General features: G+C 49.5%; 1 protein-coding gene across 5 annotated transcripts in view; it reads right to left on the reverse strand.

The window, feature by feature from the left end:
- Positions 1-20,427, reverse strand: part of DHX30 (DExH-box helicase 30) — a 30,675-nt gene extending 10,248 nt beyond the window's left edge. Inside the window, exons 1-8 of one of the 5 annotated variants that reach the window (XM_057367866.1) lie at positions 20,347-20,427; positions 17,410-17,461; positions 7,326-7,456; positions 5,089-5,199; positions 3,185-3,540; positions 2,361-2,487; positions 1,203-1,352; positions 548-700 (exon numbers count right to left, since the gene is read on the reverse strand). In XM_057367866.1, the coding sequence (XP_057223849.1) occupies positions 548-700; positions 1,203-1,352; positions 2,361-2,487; positions 3,185-3,540; positions 5,089-5,199; positions 7,326-7,456; positions 17,410-17,440 (1,059 nt within the window). In that variant the 5' untranslated portion in view covers positions 17,441-17,461; positions 20,347-20,427. Of the gene's footprint in view, positions 1-547; positions 701-1,202; positions 1,353-2,360; positions 2,488-3,184; positions 3,541-5,088; positions 5,200-7,325; positions 7,457-13,061; positions 13,257-13,484; positions 13,616-13,676; positions 13,855-17,409; positions 17,462-20,227; positions 20,294-20,346 lie in introns of those variants that run through there. The other 4 variants (XM_057367864.1, XM_057367861.1, XM_057367865.1 and 1 more) reach the window with 4 other exon arrangements.
- Between the last annotated feature and the right edge of the window lie 833 nt (positions 20,428-21,260).

Raw genomic sequence — 21,260 nt, forward strand, 5'->3', positions numbered from 1 at the left:
CATTCCCTATTTTATGAAGGGTATTAGTGCTGCTGCCTGAAATGACAGGCACAGACCAGTAACTTCAGCTCTCCAATGCAACAGCCCCTCTAAGACAGCTTTAGGAAACTATCAAGTTACACCACCACCCAGACACATAACTTACGTAAAACACAAGTTTGGGCTAAGCCAGAAATATTCTGTCTTGGCAAAAGAAAAAACAGAAGTCCCACATCCCACAGGAAGAACTACAAGGAGCAACAGGTCAGGAATTGTCTAGAACACAAATCAAAGCATTGGCCCAGATGTTTATGGGACTAAAAGTTGCTGAACTTTTTATCAATCAAAACTTATGGATTCAACCTTAGGAGTCAGGGTCTTCCACAGGGAAGGCCAGTGCCAAGAAAGGGTCTCCCTTTCCCAAAGAGCAGCAGACACTGATCAGGTTTTGTGGCAGCAATGAAACCATGAATTGCCTCAATGTTTTGACATGAAACTTTCAATCACATCCAGTTGCTGAAGTAAAATGGGATCAGGCGAAGGGGATCCTGAGGGGGTTGAGCCTTACGTGGTTCAGGTAGTTCTCAATCTTGCGCAGGGTGGCCTCGGGGACTTTGATGTGGCAGGGCTTCCTCTGGTTCTCCCCCAGCTCCCGCAGGGAAGTCATGTTGTACATGGCATGGCTCAGGGGGTTGTTGTTCTTGTCCACCAAGCCAAGGCTCTGCAGGGAACAGGCAAACACCATCAGCTCTGAGGCTGCTCACACCAAGTGCTGGTATACAGAACTGGTATACTTGGATCCCATGTTCAGGTAGGCCAACTCCTTACCATCCCAAATCCATCAATTCCTGCTTTTCTTACCACAGCAAGAAACCAGACATGATCCCACCTAAACTCCGGARAAACAGACACACTACAACCAACCACTTGCCCTGACACAACACTCGTGAGGTCTCAGACCCATCAGAGAAACAGCAGCCAAGACTGCACCTGACAAAACCCTCTTGGTGAGTCCCTTGCTGTGGTTCTGGCATGTTGTGAATCCCAGGGTTTGGAAATGTATGTTTATTAACCATTAGTTCATTAAACATTAACTCATTAAGCAAGTCAAAAATCAGGAAGTTTCAGGCATCCCCCATGAGGCTCAAATTCAGAGAGTGAGGTGGAAGGAGCCCGTCTCCACAGGCAACTCCCCATGGGATGCAGGAGCCAGGGGCACTCACCTTCAGCTTCTGACAGGCCAGAGCTGCTGCTTTGTTTTCTGCCTCCACCTTGCGCCGGCCCTTGGCTGCAAAGGTCATGGGGCAGGGCCAGCGCAGTGTCAGCTTGCAGATCTTGGTCTTGGTGCCCACTGTGCGGAACTGCATGTACTCCTGCAGGGAATGACAGCACCGGGCTCCGTGGGACAGCCTGGGCCCCGAGGCATCACCCAGCCCCATCCCTGGTCCTGCACAGACCCACCSCAAAATCCCCCCATGCATCCGTGACAGCACGGTCCAAACGCTCTCTGAGCTCTGGCAGCCTCAGGGTCGTGCCCATTCCCTGGGGGGCCTGGGCAGTGCCCAGCACCCTCTGGGGAAGGAACCTTTTCCTGACTTCCAGCCTATCCCTCCCCTGGCACAGCTCCATCCGTTCCCTGGGTCCTGTCCCTGCTCAGAGAGCAGAGATCAGAGCTGCCCCTTGGGAGAAGCTGCAGCCCCTGGGAAGCTCTGCCCTCAACCTCCCCTGCTCCAGCTGAACAAACCCAGTGCCCTCGGCCACTCCTCATGTGGCCTCTCTTGACCTTTCACCATGGGGTTTTTTGCTGGATTTGTTGGATTTTGTTTTTTTTTAATGGAGCACTAGAAGTTTACTGAACTGAACTCCACCTCCCRGCTCACAAGGCAAGGCCTAAGCCAAACTGAGGGCAGGCAACTGTGGGGAATATCCTGAGAGCCCTGGGGCAGAGCTCAGCTACTGTCTGCTGAATACACTGAGAAGGAGGTGGGTGACACATCCCAGGAGGGAGGATTACTGGATACAGCTAGGAATCGAGCTGTGGAAAGATTCCACCAGCACAGAAGTTACACATCACTCCCAGAAACACAAACTTGTGCTTGTTGCAGATATATGGGGAAAGAAAACCTTCGAAAGTATCTCCTTCATCCACACAGCAGCTCCTCCACCGCCCTGGCCTCAGGAGCAATATTCCTCATGGTTCTATTAAGACATTCCCTTAATTCTCCCCACAAAGTCTTTTCTTCGCTGTTCACACTGATTTCTCTAGATCTAGTTCTAACTTCCCTTGTCTTCCCAGCTCTGCTGCTCAAACAAAGTGTCCAAAGTGATTCCAGTTGGAGCCTCTGAGCTTCATCCCTGGCAGGGGTCAGATAGCACCTTACCTTGACTGTGGAGGAAGAGGTTGCAATCTGAATAACTTGGGCCAGGAGATTTTTGGGAAGTGGGAACTGCGTCAGGGCACGGATGGCAGTGTTGTCGTCTGTCATTTCAATGGAACTCCCTCCTCGGCTGCATGGAAGGTGAAGAGAATTGGATGTACAAATGCCCTCTCTGTGCTCAGACCTACTCCAGGAGCACTACTGACTCTGAAACTACACAGTTAAAGCCGAGGTAACTCTGGTCAGGTGCAGAGTCTAGCTGTCCCTTGCTACTAAAATCTGCCAGTCACAACCACCCAGCCCAGCAAAGCCACCTGCTATGGCATGATCAAACCTTTACACCAAGGCTACCTGGTGTAAAGATGGCATCAGCATGGATTTAATTAAGAAATTACTCTGAATTAAACAACCCATCACTAGAAATAACCACCATCACCTAYATCTCCCACAGATTTTGTTCCTGCAACCTATTAAAAATCCAAGATTTGTGCTCATAAACTCAAGCGAACAGCTATGGAGATGAAAAGGAGAAGATTTAACATTGCCCTCAAAACCAGGGTGGTCAAAATGTGGTGTAAGTGCACATGCACCACTTCTGGGGATGGAAGCATCTTTAGTCACAGAAGAATAAGGCAGGTAGCCAGACTGGCAGAAGTCTCTCCAGCGGGCAGAGCCGCAGGGAAGAAGCTTATGCATTCCCTGGACGGCAGCTGGGTTCAAGACCAGGCTGCCCCACTATTGCTCTGGCCCATCTCCAGGCCCCCCCAGCTGCAGGGAAAACCCTCCCTTTCCCTCTGCCCTGGCTCAGCATTCCCAGCCAGACCCACCTGGCGTCTCTGCCCGGGGTCCGTGGGTCCTGGTGTGCCATGGGAAGGTAATCCGAGACATCGATCGCCTCCTCCTCCAGCTCCCCTTCCTCCAGCTCCCCCTCCTCCAGCTCCCCTTCCTCCAGCTCCTCTCTCCTCATGGCTTTGGGCATCCTGCCCTGCTCCATGGGCTGGATGGCTTCGTCAGGCTCCATGCGGCGCCAGCAGGTGGACAGGTCGGCAAGGGAGGGACCGGACTTGGAGCGCCACTTGCCCTCGGAGCACCAGCGCTCGTCGGGACAGCCCAGCTGATCGGCCAGCAGCCGGTACTTGGCTGCATCGAAGAGCTCGTTCCGGGGGCCCAACAAGCCCCAGCCCTGTGGGAGAGACACGGGGCAGCTCTGGGAACCCACACAGAGCAGCTCTGGGAACCCACCCTCTGCTGGAGACAGCAGCACAGGAGCACTCCCCTCCTTCCCCACACAAAGAGAGAGCAAGGAAAGGCATTTACCRGAACTCCTAACTTTCCCCCATCACTGCTCTCCACCAACGGGAATCTGGTGCTTGCCCTCCCTTCCCAGGGCACAACCCTCAGCCCCTTAGAAAGGGTGGGCAGAGATCTATTGGAATTTTACAAACTCTCAGCTATATTTAAGCACTCTCAAGTTTTGAAATTACCCTCAGAGCATGCAATCTATCTTTCTGGGAAGGCTAGTCTGAACTAGCATAATCTGGGACAATACAGGATGAGAATTCAGGGAATGGCTCATCTCCTTCCATTTCCCAGGAAGAGTTATTTGTACAAGCAGCAGGAAAACGTCCCTAACCCAGCAGATTTTGAAGCAGGCCTGCAGTAATTAAAAACTCTCCTACCACCATCATTTAGGACGGARCCTTGCAGGAAGCTCCAGACATATCCAGAGAGCAGCACATCCCAGAGTGCTGCGATAAATTCTAGTTTTGATTTTATTAAATTAAAAGTTGCAGTTTTATGCCTTTTAATGGCCTTTATGGCCCTGTACTATAAAAAGCTGTATTATTTTGTACTGTGGGAGTGCCTAAGACAGCAAAAGTTCACCTGGCTCGCTGCTCTACTCAAAGCCTCTGTATTCATTCACTGCACTAATTAGACACTATTAATTTCTTTAACCAATGACTTTTTAAAGCAGCACTTATAGCTGGTTCTATAGCAGTGATCACACAAGGCCTCCCATCACAAGGTTCTTCTGCCAGGTTCCAGTTTAGCTGGCAGAGAAAGCTTTGCATGCTCAATCYATGGTTTCAGAGAGTTCGGTTTTGGTTCAAGTTCTAAGCTCAAGTACACTTCAGCCATTTCCAAAATCTGAGGAAAATGTGTCAGTAGGGTATTCTTCCTTTGAAAACTTTCCAGGCTCTCCAAGAAAGCAGGGAACAACGTTTGACTAAGGAGGATAAAACCAGGATGTATTCCCAGTGAAAGCTGACTGAATAAGGTGGAATGAAGTCAGTGAGTGAAATGAGTTTTGCTGATCCCAGGATTAAAGGACCATCTTAAGCTGCAGAAGAAGCTGCATTTTCACAGTGCCCTCCTGAATTTCTGAAGGCTGGTTATTTCCTCACACAGCTTTTTGATCTACAAGCAAATCAAAATCTGTCTCACAGTCAGAGCATCCACAACACGTTTTCCTGAGCAAAATATACGGCTCTACTCGCTGTAGATACTCAGACTAAGGAGTTGATTAAAGTCCAGGACAAAAGGAACAAAGACCAGGACTACCTGAAGCAAGTGGGATTTTAAACTCAAATGGAGTCAGACTCAAGACTTCACCCTCTCCCCCTTGACTAACAGATGGGCCAGCTAAGGAGTGCACAGGCAAAGGGAGATGAAAGAATTCCCATCACTAGGCCAGGGTGTGTTGGGCCAGGCTGCACACAGCAGGACTCACCTTGAAGAGCTGACATGCTGCAGCCGCCGCCTGCCGCTCCGCATCGATCTTCTTGGTCCCATAGCCCTCCACTTCCACATTCTTTGGCCACTTTATATGGAGAGTGACTTTCTGAAAGCCAAGRAGAACCACAGAATGAGCCAGGACAAGCGCTCCCCTCCACCAGAGCACACCCACTCCAACCATCTCTGCACTCCAGGCAAAGAAGGGAAATACTGAAGAAAACTGTGAACCAAGTGCTTGTCCAGTCCCTCCATGGGAAGTTCTCTTCCAGAAGCACTGAATGAAATGCCTGAGCAGGGCACAGACATCCCAAAGCCCCACAGGAGATGCAGGGCTGAGGTGCAGCAAGGGCTGTGGAGTCACAGCATGTCAGCTCCAAGGATAAATGCCAGAAGCTCATTCCAGGAACAATTCCATTCCAGGACTGTCCCTCTGCACACTGCAGCATATCAGACTGTGCCCTGGAGCAACATCCAGTTCCAACACGTTTCCAGCTGCAACACCAAGGAAATCTTCCYGACTGCACTCTCACTGTAATGTAACCAGCACAGCTCTGCCTCAGCTCCCAGGCACTCCAGCACTCATCAGGCACAGGAGCACCCAGCTYCAGCCCAGTAAGCACTGGCAGAACCACAGCCCCATTCCAGCTCCTGCATGGGAGCATCTTCCTGGATGGGAGCACTAAAAACCTGYAGAGGCAAAGAATGCTGAAAGCTGAACCCTGCCCTCTGAAGAAGTGCTCCAAATCGAGAGCTTGCTTGGCTCCCGGCCCTGCAGATGCCACAAGGCTCCAAGAGGGAAATGCCTAAGGAATTCTGTCCTGTTTCTGCAGCACAGATGAAAGGCAGCGTTAGATCGGCTGGGAAAGCCCCACCTCCAAGGCTGGAGCAGAGGCTCCTGACTTTCCAGCAGCCTGCACCTGGCTGGCTGCCTTCCTGCCACCTGAACCCGGCTCTCTGGAGGGAATTGCTACAGATTTTGCCTCGGGGCTCTGCCTGGAAAGGCCCAGATCTACTGGGGAAAAAAGGTGTCTCAGGAAGGCCAAATTACCTGTGCTCACAAACCCCTGCTCACATCCAGCAAGAGCTCTCCAGACCTGTCCTGTTCACATTTGCTGGGTTGTTTATTGGGTTGTTTTTCTTTGCAACCCAACCCTCATTTTTTTCCAAGAGCTCTTTTATTGTTTTCCTGGTTTACTTTTTTGTTTTAATCTGAAGTTACTCTCCACATTAATCTATTCAAGTGCTGGCAAGAATGGGAACCAATTACACAAAGTAAAATGATGAGGCACTGCCTGGGGTATTCAAAATTTTAGGGATGAGGCACTGGCTATGGTATTTCCAAAATTTAAGTCAGGAAACTGCTCTGCTGCTTGAGAAAACACAAGAAAAACAAAAATAACAAAGAACTCTAAAGTAACCATTACTAATGTACCCCCTAAAATCCAGGGATGCCTATAAAGGATGTGGCAATAAAAACTGTCTGGGAAATTTTAGACAGAATGTTATTGGAAAATSTTAATCCATTAGAACTGAGTCTTTTCCTGGAACGTACGTTACAGTTAAACTTCAGCTGGAAAGGACTTTCACTGTGGAATGAGAGCTGGTGTGACAGGAGGAGACAAAGCCTTGACCATGGAGCACTGTCAGGTAAGAATTCCTGCTCGCTTCACAGCCCAGATCCAGATCTGGGCCTCTGACATCCCAGTGACAGCTCAGACTGGAAATTGGAATTCCTCTGCTTCATTTAAAAGGTTTCATTCTGCTCTTAAGTACTATCAGAAGCCTCCCCCATTGCAAACAAACTCCTCTTTTCTGGTTGCAATTGGACATTTTAGGCTTTGGCCTTTGTTCAGTTGGAATCTACAATCAAATCTAGGGTTCCTAAGGCCTAAAATACAGCATTTAAATATTAATTTTCTAAAGTAGTGGGACACCTTTAAGCACAGACTCTGTGTCTTTCTGCTGAGAAAGGCCAGATACAGCAAGCCACCTAAGAGAAAAATACCCACACGAAAAAAGGGACAGCACCTGCATTTATACACCTGTTAAAGCACATGAAAATCAGRAGAAACAGAAGAGGTGAGACTATTTCTTGCTTGAAATATTATAACACAACTTTTATGCAAAATTAAAACTCTCTGTGATTTTCTCCAGGAAAGCTACTTACACATTAGCAGTTCCTGGCTCCCTTCCCACTCTATTCCCAACACCTTTCCAGCAGCACTGGATTACCTTTTTCCTTGGCCCATTAGTGTGGATGTACACCAGCTTGTCCCTTGCATGGGAAATGCCCAGGGCTCGGCCAATCACACTGTTGAGTAAGTTTTTAGGCTGTGGAAATTCCTTTAGTAAGTCTCTGGAATCTGGAAAAAAAAACAAAGAGGAACCAAATGTCTGCAAGTTCCTGTGCAGTCCTGTCCAGAGACATGTTCCAACACCTGCTCCCTGCGGCACTGGGACAGCCGGGTCTCGGAGGGTACGGTGAGGGGAACAGGCAGAGGTGTTCAGTCCTCACCTACAGCATCTCCAGGCATCAGCAAGGTCACGGATGGATCAGCGAGGTTGGCAAAGACCTCCAAGACCATCAAATCCAACCTGTGATCAATCCCCACCTTGTCACCAGCCCAGAGCAATGAGTGCCACGTCCAGGCCTCCCCTGGACAAGTGTAGGGATGGGCACTCCAAACCTTCCTGGGCAGCCCCTTCCAATGCTTGACCACCCTTTCCATGGGGAAAYTCCTGCTGATGTCTAACCTGACCCTCCCCTGACACAGCCTGAGGCCGTTCCCTTTCCTGTCCCTGTTCCCTGGGAGCAGAGCCTGACCCCTTCCTGGCTGTCCCCTCCTGTCAGGGAGYTGTGCAGAGCCATAAGGTTCCCCCGGAGCCTCCTTTTCTCCAGGCTGAGTCCCCCCAGCTCCCTCAGCTGCTCCTGGCACTCCAGAGCCTTCCCTAATTCCGGTCTCTTCCCTGGACATGCTCCAGCCCCTCCAGGTCTCTCCTGTCAGGAGATCCCAAAGCTGCCCCCAGGATCTGAGGTGGTCCCTCAGCAGTGCCAACACAGGGGGACAATCCTTGCCCTGGGGYTGTGCCCATGATGGGGCTGGCACTGCCCAGAGGCCATCGGCCTCTTGCCCATCTGCGCATACACTGGGCTCATGTCCAGCTCCAGCATGGAGCCGGTGCCACTTCCTCACCAGCTCTGTTTGTCATTCCTCAATATCAAAACCCAACAGAGCAATAACAACTTTGAACACTTCGGGTGTTTGCATGTCCCCTCCAGCCATGGTTAAAATCCAGGGTCTCACAAGTTACGTATGAGATCAGCCAATGGTAGGAACATGAAATAATGCCTGAGGACTTCTTCCTGAAATGACTGAGACGGCTGGATTAGAGTCTGGGAATGTGGTTTAGTACTTAATTACCCAGAGAATCCCCTGGAAAGAAGGTTGCCAACACTGTTTGGAGRTGCAGCAGCCGCAGGGGCAGCAGGACAGAGGGCAGGTGGGACTGGCCCCTGCCCCCACAGGGAAATGCTACTCAAGGTACAGCAGGGAGGGGATGCTGAGGATTAGATCAAATCACTCATTAAAAAAATAACGATAGTAAATTCCCACTGCCTCAGACAGAGCCATGTCACACCCATCTCCCATCCCAGCCTCCTCCCTGATCAATTCTAGCAGTGTCTGTGGTGAGGGAGTTGTTCCTTTCACCAGCATCACTGCCATGGCCAGCACGGGGCAGGGCCTTTATTTCCAGCAACAGGTTCARTGAGATCAGATCCATGTGGTAACAATTCCAGATGTTCCTACACCTCACAAACAGSGAGGTCTCACAGCTCCCTGGTGAGAAGAGGGGCAGCTGCCCCTTCTCCCAAGCTCCAAAACTCCCACTAAACCCAGATGTGYAGGGAGAGGATCCACAGCTCTAATCCCACAGAAAACCAAGGCAGGAAAAGAGAATACTCAAAAAGCAAAAACAGAGTGTTTGCTGGGCTCACAAATCAGCCAGCACAGTCCTGCAGGGACCAAAACCAGCACAAGGGAATAGGGAGAGGGATAGGATCTCCTGCTCTGCAGCAGCAACCACAGCTCATCCCACGTTCAGCCTCTATMCTACACACATGCTCCCCAGGCCACCAGGACTTGGGTAACCTCCCTGCAGATCACCCTGGGGGTGAACATTCCCTTCAGAGGGTTTCTAAATTCCCTTCCAGGACAAGTTTCAGCAATGAATCAGAAGCCAGCATAGAGAGCMCTGGTACCACCACAAATGGGAATTTCCAACTGCGCCACCAAATCCAAGGAGAAAAAAGGAGCCAACAGTCACTCATTAGAGCATCGCCAAGATGTGCCACCGTGTTCTGCTGGAAACTCTGATTCCGRAGTTACKGTCATGAAGACTCATAGRAACTGYAAAGAATCCCWGAATGGTTTAGGTTGGAAAGATCCTTGAAGGTCTTCCATTCATTTAACTAATGGGCARGGACACCTTCCACTATCCCAGGTTGCTTCAAGCCCCATCCAATGTGGCCCTGGACACCTCCAGGCATGCTTAAGGCAACAAGACTTTAGGAGAGGCTCTGTCACACAGCACATGGAAGAGATGCTCTCTGAGAAGCTGCTCATTATGATGATGTCCTAGGAAGGCCCAGCTGGAAAGTGAGCAACAGAGAAACCACAGGAGATTCAGGGAAGGCAAAGAGCTCTGCTGTGCCACTGCAGGCCTGACACTGTCAGCTGTGGACACTAGACTAAGAGAGACCCAAAGGCCACTGSTGATCTCATCACCCTCTCCAGCAAAACCCAAAAGGCTGATCCAGAGCTCAGCACAGAAGACTTACTGATACAGTCAGTTTTGAAACTTCTTTTTGCAAACCATAACAGAACCACCTGGAGCTTCAGAAATGCTTTCAGTAGCCTCAGATAACTCCAGAGGAATTTCAGGAATTACTCTGATTTATGATCACTATTTGTCCRTTAATTACCTGCTACATATTGTCCAAGTGAGCACGAAAATGGTCTCAGCCTAACAAAAAACTATAAACCAAACTTCAGTAATTAGGCAGCAAATGTGCTATTTCTATCTAYTCAAGCAAGTTCCTCTATATTCAGACTTTAGCCTGTTCAGGAAAACTGGTAAAGTGTCCAAGATTTTGGCACTCTGCAGTTCCATTCCACATTGGTGGGACGAATGGAGAGAGGAGCAGTAACACAACTCCCAAACGCACCATTCAATTCACTTAATAAAAAAAAGAAAAGCAAAAAGCAAATCTCCAGCACCAGCCTGATTACTTGGCTTCCAGTTACTTCCTCTTTCAAAAACAATAACCTGGGAGGAAAATTCTRTGATAAGAAGTGCAAGAAGCACATATTTTTAATGCCCCCCCCCCCAAATGTAATTACTTATGACAGAAGCAGTTTCCCACATTCAGAGGTGAATCCTTGGTGAATACTAAATATTTAATCTGCTCTAGAGGGTAAAATAGGATCCCTGACTAACGAAGACCAATCCGGTGACAGCTCTGGCTCAGAATTCCCAACAAGGCACAATGTTTTCTTCCCAGCTGACAATGCCACAATCAGCAGCACCATCTGACTGTGCCAAGGGCTAATGGATCACCTTCAGCCCATTCTTGTCCCCAATTCCAGAGCTAAAAGGATCTTATCCTGCAGGAAGCCATCCCTCCCTTGCAGCTTTTAAAGAAACAACACCAAACTGTAGGACTGGATTTGCAGAATGTTCCCTTCCCTGCCAAATTGGATTTCTCAGCATCTTCCTCCAAGGAGTGTCTCAGTTMTGTCACAGCTGAGACTGGATGTTTGGGTGGGAATTGTGTCAGTGGGAGCACAAGGAATACAACTCAATACTCCMCAACCTCAGCTGTTTTCATACCCAATCCCAATCAAGCCAGAGCCATACATGAAATGCAAACCACAGCTCTGAGATCATGACGGAATATTAAAGGCCTGTCTTGGAGAGCAGACAAGTCAGGGTGGGGCTATCAAAGAAGCCAATTAACTAATTAAAGTTCCTCAAAGCCAGTGAGTGCTTTAGTTTAATTTGATTGTGAAAGTCCAGGATAATTCCAAGCTGCACAGCAAAACACAAAAACCAGACCCCCAAACCAACAAACCACCCAGCTGGAGTGGCCCAGCCTGCTGCAAACCTCAATAAATTTGAGAAGTGAAAACACTCAGGTAGCAGAGCACAAACAACACAGCCCAAAGTTTTGTTCAAGGAGGACAGASCAGAATGAGATCCATTCATTTCCCTCTTCCCTCCAATACTACTCCCTGTAAAAGCAACAAATGAGCACCAAGGACAAACTATGAAAGACAAAATTTCTCAAGATATAATGAATTCAGGTAATAAATCCAAAAGTGTTTCCAACACATCAAAAATTCCCAGGGGAAAAAAAGAACAAAAAACCCTGTGGCTCCATAATATCCCTTTCATAAGGAATTAGCCCAGACTTGTTCCACTGTGGAGATGGTGGGAGACACAGACGGTTCCACCYGGCAGCTTAGCCTGGAGCACACCAAAACATGACTTTTTGGGAATTTGGGAGGTTTTAAACCATCTCCAGCAATCCTGACCAAGGCTCCTTTCAACACACACAGAATAAAACCTACACRCAGCTCCTGGCTGAACAAGAGCTTAAAAATCAGGAAAACTGAGCAGGCTCCTCCAAAAGCAAGTGGGATCAGCTGAGGAGAAGGAGCAGTGACCAAGCTCCCCCTCGGAGCCACTTGGGCTGGTTGGGAACCTGCCCTGCTCCAGGAAGGGATCCTGAGCTCCAGCCCAGCCCAAATTGTGCTGTGGTTCTACAGGACAAATTTAATTTGTGACAGAAAAAGGTTCCTGGAGCAAACCCAAGCTCAGGGGCACGTCATCCTCAGGAATGAGGGGGAAGTGACTGAGCTCCCCAAACCCCACTGTCTAAGCCAAAAGAGTGAAGCCTCACATAATAACATGGATCTAACAGTGACTTTTTGATGATCTCGGGTCCGAGCRGATTTTTCCATATTTGTATCCAAGACTAATAACAAAGTAGCCAAACAAGGATAGCTAATGAGACAAGCTGAGGAAGCAGAACTGACCTCAGAAAGAGGTTTTTCAAATTACATTTACAGTCTCCACGTTTTCAAGCAGCAGCTGGACAGGTAGGGCAGGTTCACGAGACTCTGAGGGCTTTTATTTGTTCATCCAAAACAAATCAAATATTGCAAACAATTCCAGTACCATCAAACTCCCACCATAAGAGCCTTCCATGGTCAATCCACCCCACAAATTGGGAGGCGGAGTGAACCAAAGACTAAAAATGAAAATACTGTCCGAAAACCCATTAGAAAGGAGTGCTGAAGATGCAATACAAAAGAGGAAAGAAAAAAAAAAACCACAATCCTGCTTTCCTTTTCTCAGGCAACACCTGAAGCAGCTCATTAAACAATCATTTGGGGTGGTTTAGCACTTGCTTTAGCAGGGAGTTAATTTGCTCTGTTGAACAGCTTGAATGTTACAATTAAAAGAACATCCCACTCTGAACTCCAAGATAAAGCTCAGCAACTTCTGAAAGGCAAATGGAACCAAGACCCAAAGAATCCAGAAATTACAGAGAAAATAATAATTTAAAAAATGCTGGAGGGTGGGAAGGCAGCACCGAACACAGAAGGATGAGTGCTGAGAGAAAAAGTTTTAAAGGAATAATACCCTGAATTTCCAAAACGCAGGCCCTGAAAGAAAACTGAAACCAAAACAGTGATCATCAAAAGGAAAATGGTTCAAGCCACAACCTCTGGCACAAAACCACTCGCATCTCTCTAAGCTCCAAGTGTTCTCCACGCTCCATAATCCAACAAAAAGCGATTCAAAACACGACATCAAACCCGAGTTTTAAACGTTCTTTTGTAACAGTGACAATTCCGAGCTGCAGGAAGGCATCCACCCTTCCCACCTGGGCCCACGCACCACTGACATCCAAATACGGAAAATCTTCCAGTTTCTGGCCAGAGACATCACMGCTGGCTGGATTTAGGGACGCCGCAGTAGCAAAGGCCTGATGTTCCAGAGCTGACCGTCTCTCCATCGGCGTTTCCCAGGCTCTCCAGGTGGATCCAGCGGGATCCCGCGCACGGGAGAGGCGGGGAACGGCCCTAACGGCCCGCGCTGCCCGGCGGCGCCCGAGCGGTTCTCAACCCATCCCCTCTCCCTGCCAAATCTCCACGGGGGATTTTCCTCTCGCGTCAGCGGTGGGAGGCGGCCGGAGTTTCACCCAGGCCCGGCTCGGCGACCTTGAGGAGAATCACCGGGGAAACCCAACTCCGGCCAACAAAGGGCTGCCGGGGCGGCCACAAAGCAGCTCCGCGGTCCCCCCACGGTGTCCCCCGGTACCTGCGCAGCTCGGCGGCTCCTCTCCCTGGCCGCGCATCCCGGTCCCGGCGGAGCCGCGGGAAGGAAGGGAGGGATGGAGAGAGGGAGGGATGTGGCGGCTCCCCCRCCCCGCCGCGGGCCCGGGCTCGCCCCTCCCTTCCGCTGCGCGAGCGCCGCGCGGGGCCTCGCGCGCCGGCCGGCTCCGCTGCTCACCCTGCGCCGCCTCGGGCTCCTCCTCCTCCTCCACGTCCCGGCGGGGCTCGGCGGGCCCGCGGGAGGCCGAGCAGAGCCCGCGGGAGGCCGGGCAGAGCCCGCGGGGGCTGCGGCAGAGGCGCAGCGGCCCCGCCGCCTGCAGCAGCAGCCCCAGCGCTGCCATCTTGGGCCGTCCCGTGCCTGCGGTGGCGCCCCCCGGCGGGCGGGAGGACCGAGAGCGGCCCGGGGAGAGCCGGGCCTCGGGTCCCACGGGGAATGGCGAGGAGAAGGAGAGGGGAAAAGGTGATGGGAAAGGGAGGAGATGGAGAGGGAAAACGAACGAAAATGAGGAAAAGGAGAGGGGGGAAAAGGAGGAGATGGAGAGGGGGTAAAAAAGGAGAAGGAAAAGGGAAAGGAGGGAGGGAAAAGGAGAAGGAAAGGGAAATGAGCAGAGGAGAAGGAGCAGGAGTTGCTCTCCTGCCTGTGGCAGGATCCAGGAGTCCGCAGCATTCCCGTGGGAGCACAGGCAATGGAGGCCGTGGAGCTCCAGAGCGCACAGAGCCATCGTGGCGCGGCTGCGGCAGCTCCTGTGCCCCCCGGAGCCCTGGCCCGGCCCGGGGCACAGGGACACGGCCCCAGGGCTCGGGGGGCTCAGCCCCATCCCGGGGTGTTTGCCCTCTCCCAGAGCCGACACCACAAAGGCAGGGGGGATTTGCTCCCAGATCCCGGAGATGCCTCTCCCAACACAACCCCAGCCTGTCCCTGGATTTATGGATCGCTATTAACCTTCCCTGATTAGAGGGAAAACACGCACACAGAGAGATTTTCCTGCTTTCAGCAGCATCTCCCTGCCCTGGCTTTCATCCCACACATTTTCCTCTCAATCTTTCCATCTCTGGRCAAAGCCAACTCTGGGATGGTCCCATATGAGTGACCCCAGGTATTACTCCAAGGGAGAAATCCCCAGAYTCTTCTGGGGTTTGTTTCCAGCTCCACACACCCAAACACACATCCAGAAACCAGCCAAGTCATGGTCAGGTAGATTCCTAAAAACCAAGTCATCCTGCAGCCCAGTAGTTGCTAATTTTTAAGATAAACACCGAAAATTGTAAAATCTTACAAGTCTCTCTAAAGATCCCAAAATCTTAAATCTATAAAATCTAAAATCAGAATCTTAATAAAGATCTTATAATCTTTACAAAATAAGTCAGCATTTCCCTTTTACCCACTTCTCCCAACACTGAGTCCTCCTGTCACTCAGTTCTACATAAGTTATTTCATATCCAGATATAAAATTCTCAAGGCTGTACAGCTGCTTGAAATTCTAACCCTACAGGATTGTTTATTTATTTAAATCTTAATTATTTTTCTAAGCAATTAATGTTTATAAATTTTATTAGCCCTGGTTGTACTGGGATTGCCATTAACTTTTGTGATTCTTTACATCAGGGTCTCATTTTTATGTCAAAGACTTTRTTACTGAATATTTTTTGTGTAAAGTGAAAATTTCCATCAATGGCTGGTTAAGCATCATGATGAAAAAGGGTTTAAAAARTAAGTGGGTTTTGTTTGTCTGTTTTTAAATCAGAAAGAGAAATCTTCAATAAGACAAAAAATACTGACTTTTATAATGGCATGGTTCAGTTTAACAAAGGTTCAAGAAGAATAAAGTTATCAAATAAAACCTGTATAAAAAGATCCCMAACTTTGGAAGAGTTGATCATTCAAAAAAACTCTTACTACACCAAATTTGCCTTTTCCTGTGTTCACTTCTCAGAAACATAATTCACTGCTGGTTTGTCTTTGTAGGTTCTTTTACTTTAAAGGAAAAAAAAAAAGAGAAACAAAAACCCAGATCTTGAAACAGCACCAGATGACACAAAAAATACACTTTTTTTTTAAAAAAAGACATGAAGTTATTCTGGCACTTGGATCACAAATTTTAAGAGTATTGGTCCATTAAAATGGGAAAAAGAATTCAAAACTGATTGTTCATTCAAAAATCATCCAAAGATCATCCAGACCACTAAAAAGGGAAACAACTCATTTAATTTAAGGGAATTAATTCTGTGTTCATCTTGTGACAGCATGTTGCACCAACTATTATTTTTATTTTTTTACTATTTTTACTATTTATTCAGAAATAAACTGAGGTGGTTTGGAAACAAAAGCTTCAAGGAAGACTGGAAGGAAGGGGAGGCTGGGAACAGCATGACAACATTCCTACATCCTCCTGGGAAGGCAGATCTGAGAAACTGTTTAACGTGATGGAGCATTCCCCCAGATCCAGCAGAGGCAATGAACTGTCCAGCAGGGAAGAAACACAAATTCTAACCACGGCCATGGAGCTGTTTCAAGTCCTGGACATMCAGGAAGGAACCTGGGAGACAACAGAAGCCCCAAGGGAGATGGGAACTGTGGCTGGAACAGGCAAAGCAGAGCCACAAAATACGTGAGTGAAGTATAAGTATGGGGAAACCTTGGAAATACAYGGGCAGGGGGTGGAAAAGCTGGGAGAAACCTTGGAAACAATTGGGCAGGGGGCTGGAAAAACTGGGAGAAGAGGCTGACAGGCAGTCCCACTGCGCAGAACAGTCACGGGTGAGGAGGACTGGTGGTTTGTCACCAAAAATGATATAAAAATTATCTTGTGGGCACAGAAACAGCAGTGAAGACTCAATTTATTAAAAAATTCCGGAAGCCGCCGATTCCAAATATCTTTATTTTGCAGAGAGGAGCGTTAGCCAGCACAGACGGGATCTCCAGAGCCATCTCCCAGCTTTGGCAGCTCCTGGGATGAGCTGGGCTGGACCAGCCCCTCCAGCCAAGCCTGTGCAGAGGCAGCAGCTCATTAGTGAGCCAAGTTTCATTAACGAATTCCTTTATCCCCAGGGCTGGAGCATCCCGAGTCCCAAACCCAGCCTGGCCACGACAAACCACCAGCCCTCACCAGGAAAGCTCCTTCTCTCCACCCAGACTCCAACCCCACTCACATGACTTGATGGAGGAGAGGGGTTAATTCCCAGCTRAAGTGACTCATACATAATTCCTGCCCTGGACATGGGAAGAATTCTGGGATTTTTGCTTTAAATCCAGCACCCCCAGTTCAGCAGGGCAGTGACAGGAATGGTGGGTTCACTGTTGGGTTTCCTGAGTGCCAAAGCAGGAGGATTAATTCCTTGGGATGGAGGGAGATCCCTTTGCTTCAGCCAGAGCTGGAATATTTCATTGCATTCTGTCCACATCCTTTAAGACCAAGTAACAGAGCTCAGGAAAGAACCACAGACAGAAAGCAGTGACTGGAGGGATTTCTTAGGACAAAATATGGTGGAAAAGAAGGTTGGCAAAGCTGTGCCAGGAAAAAGGGCCATGGTGACAGTGACAGGTGTTAAAGGATCAAATCCCAAGGAGGAAGAGCTCATGGAGTTGGTATTGAGGGATACAGGAATATTTAGGAGGATAAAACTAAAATGGAAGAAACCTGTACTTGAAGCTAAACAGCAAACAAGTGTCCAGTGTCTCTGTGGGTAACATGGCAGGACTCCTCGGCTGCCCAGTTCCACTGTTTCCCTGAAATCCTGTCCTGTCCCTCCTGGTCCCAGCGTTCCTGCCACATTCCCCCACTGCTGCACCAACCAGGACACAACTGAGCTCTCTCCTTAACACAAAKTAACTCCTCATCCACCTGCTCCAGCTCTACACCTCCAAGCACAAAAAAATCCCAAGAAGAACCCAAGGTTGTGTCAGGTCCTACCTTTGAGGGAATTCAACGAGAACATCTCCATCCCTGTGGAAAGGGTGGGTTCCTGGGACAGCAGGAAGGAACACAAAGAAACAGCAAGTTAGAATTGATATTGCCTTTGAAATGTTTCAGGTGCTTCTGCTTTGTCTCAGTGGTGACAATGAGAGTCTTTAAAAGCTTTTTAGGCCAGGATTAAGTAGATTATTGACATCATTCCCCTTTTTAAAGGCAAAAAAACCCRAGAACATAACTGTACTTTTGATAACATTCTTCGCTGAAACTATGTTAAACTTCCTATTTAATTTCTTACTAAAATAACTTTGACTGAAATAAGACAAAAGCAACTTTGTTTTGGGGTGTTTTATCTGTCATGCCAAGTATTAAATACACTGTAGGAGCTCTGGGAAACAGTAACAAGGATTTTCTAACAAACTTGGATCAGATGAGTGAAGATTGAAGGTCACAATTTACATACAAAGTTAAAGTCTGGAGCTGGACTTCCGTGATCCTGGTGGATTCCTTCCAAATCAGGATATTCAGGCATTTTGTGGACATTAACTGTCCCTATCAATGACTTCCTGTGCATGCAATTAATAGCCTACAATCATCACTCAAATGATTCACTTTTGCTTTCAATAAGACAAAATTACTTCAGCAGCAAAAAAAAAAAAAAAAGGCTTCAAATAAACCCACCCCATTTTTCTGCTCCCATCTCTGGATGGGTCACTTTGCCCATTGTTGCCTCCCCACAGACACACACAGAGAGCAATCTGCCATGGTTGCCAGGGCTTCACCCGGGCTTTTCCCAAGAATTAAATAAATAAAACCAGAATTATTTGACTTTGCAAAAATTAAACCCCACATGTACTGTGGTGAACTTCAAGTGGGAAATGTCTTTGSTGTAACCAAATCACTGCAGGGAACAAAGTCAGGGAACTCTTTTGTGGTCCTGGAGTGAGATTCCCAAGGCTGGAGAGCTCAGCCACAGAGCCCAGCCATGGCAGGAATGCCAATGGAATCGCAGGGAGTGGAGCACACACCAATCTGCRCCCCCTTCCACAGGGATCATACCAGTCTGGGTTAAACTGCCTTAAGGCCAAGGGTATTTGTGATGAATTGTGTGAGTCCAATATTGCTCTGACAGGAAAGAGTCGGAGTTAAAGTAAAATCCTTGAACCCCCCAAAGTCACTAGAGAGGGAAAATCAGGAGTGTGATGGGGAAGGCTGCAGTGAATCCAACTCCCCAGCTATTGGCCGCTTCCTCCCCCCTAATTTTTAAGCATGACCAAAGAGAAGGAGCTGTTTGCAAGACAAAGTTGATGGAAGTGGTCTTTTCTGCTCAAGGAAATAAAAAAYTGAAAACCTTCCAGGGATGAGGTTCCAAGATGAACAACTGAGATCCCCTCGGATAAGCAACATTCCAACCCAGCTGTCTGTATAATGCTGCCTGCAGATCCCCAGGGTGGGAGTGGGGCAAGACAGTGAGGAGAATAAAGGASCTGCTGAATCTGGACACCGAAGATCCAGACCTGGGAATCACTTTTAGCACATCCAGCAGCCCTGGGGAAATCCCAGGCTTTGTTGCTGCAGATCCTGATCCCAAATAAAAAGAAGTGTCCAACTTTGGCAGCTGCTCCAGCACRCACAGAAACACAGGGATGCAGGACCAGCATGGAAAGGGGACACTGAAAAACTCAAAATGTATTTTATCTGATAATAGAAGAGATGTGAAAGCTCCCAGGACACTGGATTGGGGAAGAAATGGAACATGATGACAACAGAACAGGCAATGGTACAGCTGGAATGAAAATCCATGGGACCATGAGGCCTTGTGCCTCACACCCAGCAAATTCCAGAGTCCCAGATGGGAMAAGAGACACAAAAAGTTTGTAAGGAATAGACTCAATGCTTCTGCTGCAAAGAGTGAAACCAAGGAATGTGGCACAGAAAACTGTTAGATAAAATCCCAAAGGATGGGAAGGAATTGGAACTTTTTTTGGTTTCCTTGATACACTGGAAAACAGCTACATGAGGGAAAACCACATCCACAAGAGAAATGCAGGGAAAATCACAGCAATTCTGATTACTGGCTGCTGGGATATTCCAGCAGTGTTGGAACAGGCAGAGCCCCGAGTGCTTTGTGAAGAGAACAAAGGAGAAATCCTGCTGTCTTCCACATGCAGCCCCAAGGATCCCCTGCCCCAGGCTCCGGGCAGAGCCAAGAGTCCACTTGAAGTAGTAATTTTTTATTTTTTTTTTTTTTACTATTGGCTATTTGGGCCAAAGAAGCAACGAACCCGTGCTGGAAACCTTTCCTTACCAAGCCTAACCCTGCAGGATTCTCGCTGCTGACAAGCTGGAAGGGGAGACAATGAAGGGCTGGAGGTGGGAATGGACGCTGGATGCCCTCGGACATCYCCGGGAGCACCGGGGCCAAACGGGTGACCCGGAGCGACGATTCCCATGGCTACGGGGGGAAGTCGGGGCCAGCGGTGACACCGGGGAGAGCCACATGAGGGGACGGAGAGGCAGGAGTGGGAAKGGGCTGCGGGAAAGCAGCTCTGTTCGTGAGCAAAGCCTTCCCAAAGCAGGGATGAGAACTCCGGGAAAAGCCGCGCTCCCGGAGCCGCTTCCCGGGGCTCTCCCCGCCGGCCTTTCGCCCAGGGCCCGCGGGGAGCAGTGCCCCGGAGCGCTCCCGAGCATCCCCGAGGCCCCCCGAGCATCCCCGGCCCCGCCGGTCCCGCCGAGCATCCCCCGTGCCRCCGAGCATCCCCGCCCGCGCCGCCCCGCCCGCACAGGCCGCGGCCCCGCACGGCCCTGCCCGCCTCACCCTGCTCTGCTCGGCGCCATCCCCCGCTCGTCCCCATCCTTCCGCCGCCATCCCGCCCCCGCAGGCTCCCCGGTTCTCCCCGGGGGTCGCAGCCCGACCCCCGTCCGCCCCGCACCGACCTCCGCACCGCGACTGCCGCCGCCGGGCTGCCCCTTGGGACTACAGCTCCCGGCAGCCGCCGGGCGCGCTTCCGGCGCGACGCGCGCTTCACTTCCGGTCTCTCCCGGAAGTAAGGCCGCCCGCGCGCTCCCTCCGGCAAGCGGCGCCATAGTGCGAAGACGCGCGTGGGCGCAGGGCGGGGTCAGTCCCCATGGCAACGGCACAGCCAATGGGCGACGCTGGCTATTCCCATGGCAACGGCACAGCCAATGGGAGGTGAGGCCTGTGGTGGCGCATAGCCTCGCGCTCGCCATGGCATCCGAGCAGGCTGCAATCCCGATCCCGGTCCGGATCCCGGTCCCGATCCCGGCGTGGGACCGGGCCAGGTCCAATCCCGGTCCCGACAGGGAAGCTGCCCAGAGAAGCTGTAGCAGCASCTGGATCTCTGGAAGTGTCCAAAGCCAAGCTGGACGGGGCTTGGAGCATTGTGGGACAGCAGAAGGTGTCCCTGTCCATGGCAGGGGGTGRCACTGGACGAGTTTTTAAGGCACTTGTAAGCCAAACTCTTCTGGAATCCTTGACTGTATTCACTTAGCTGCCTTTTCAGAATGGCAGTTGTGAAATTCTGAGGTTCAAATTTCTGGATGTTTGGTGTGTTTATTATGTCCTGTGTCTCCAGAAGTTTCCTTTCCTGCAGGTGTTTATTTCTGCTTTGGAGTGTTCAGGGATGAGGGAACATTTACAAATTATAGCAATGCCTGAGACATTTTTATATTGGGTATTGTGATTTTAATGAAGGAAATTTTTATGCTCTATTTGATAATGTTTGCATTAAATACGTTGTATTTTTAATTATATACATGTTTTTACCTTTTTTWAAAAATTTCTCTGTTATGTTTGATTCACAAATAAGGCATTAGTGGAGACTTGGAAA

The sequence above is a fragment of the Malurus melanocephalus genome, unplaced genomic scaffold (assembly GCF_030028575.1).
Source record: "Malurus melanocephalus ecotype Western Australia unplaced genomic scaffold, MMel_1.1 scaffold_86, whole genome shotgun sequence".
Lineage (NCBI taxonomy): Eukaryota > Metazoa > Chordata > Aves > Passeriformes > Maluridae > Malurus > Malurus melanocephalus.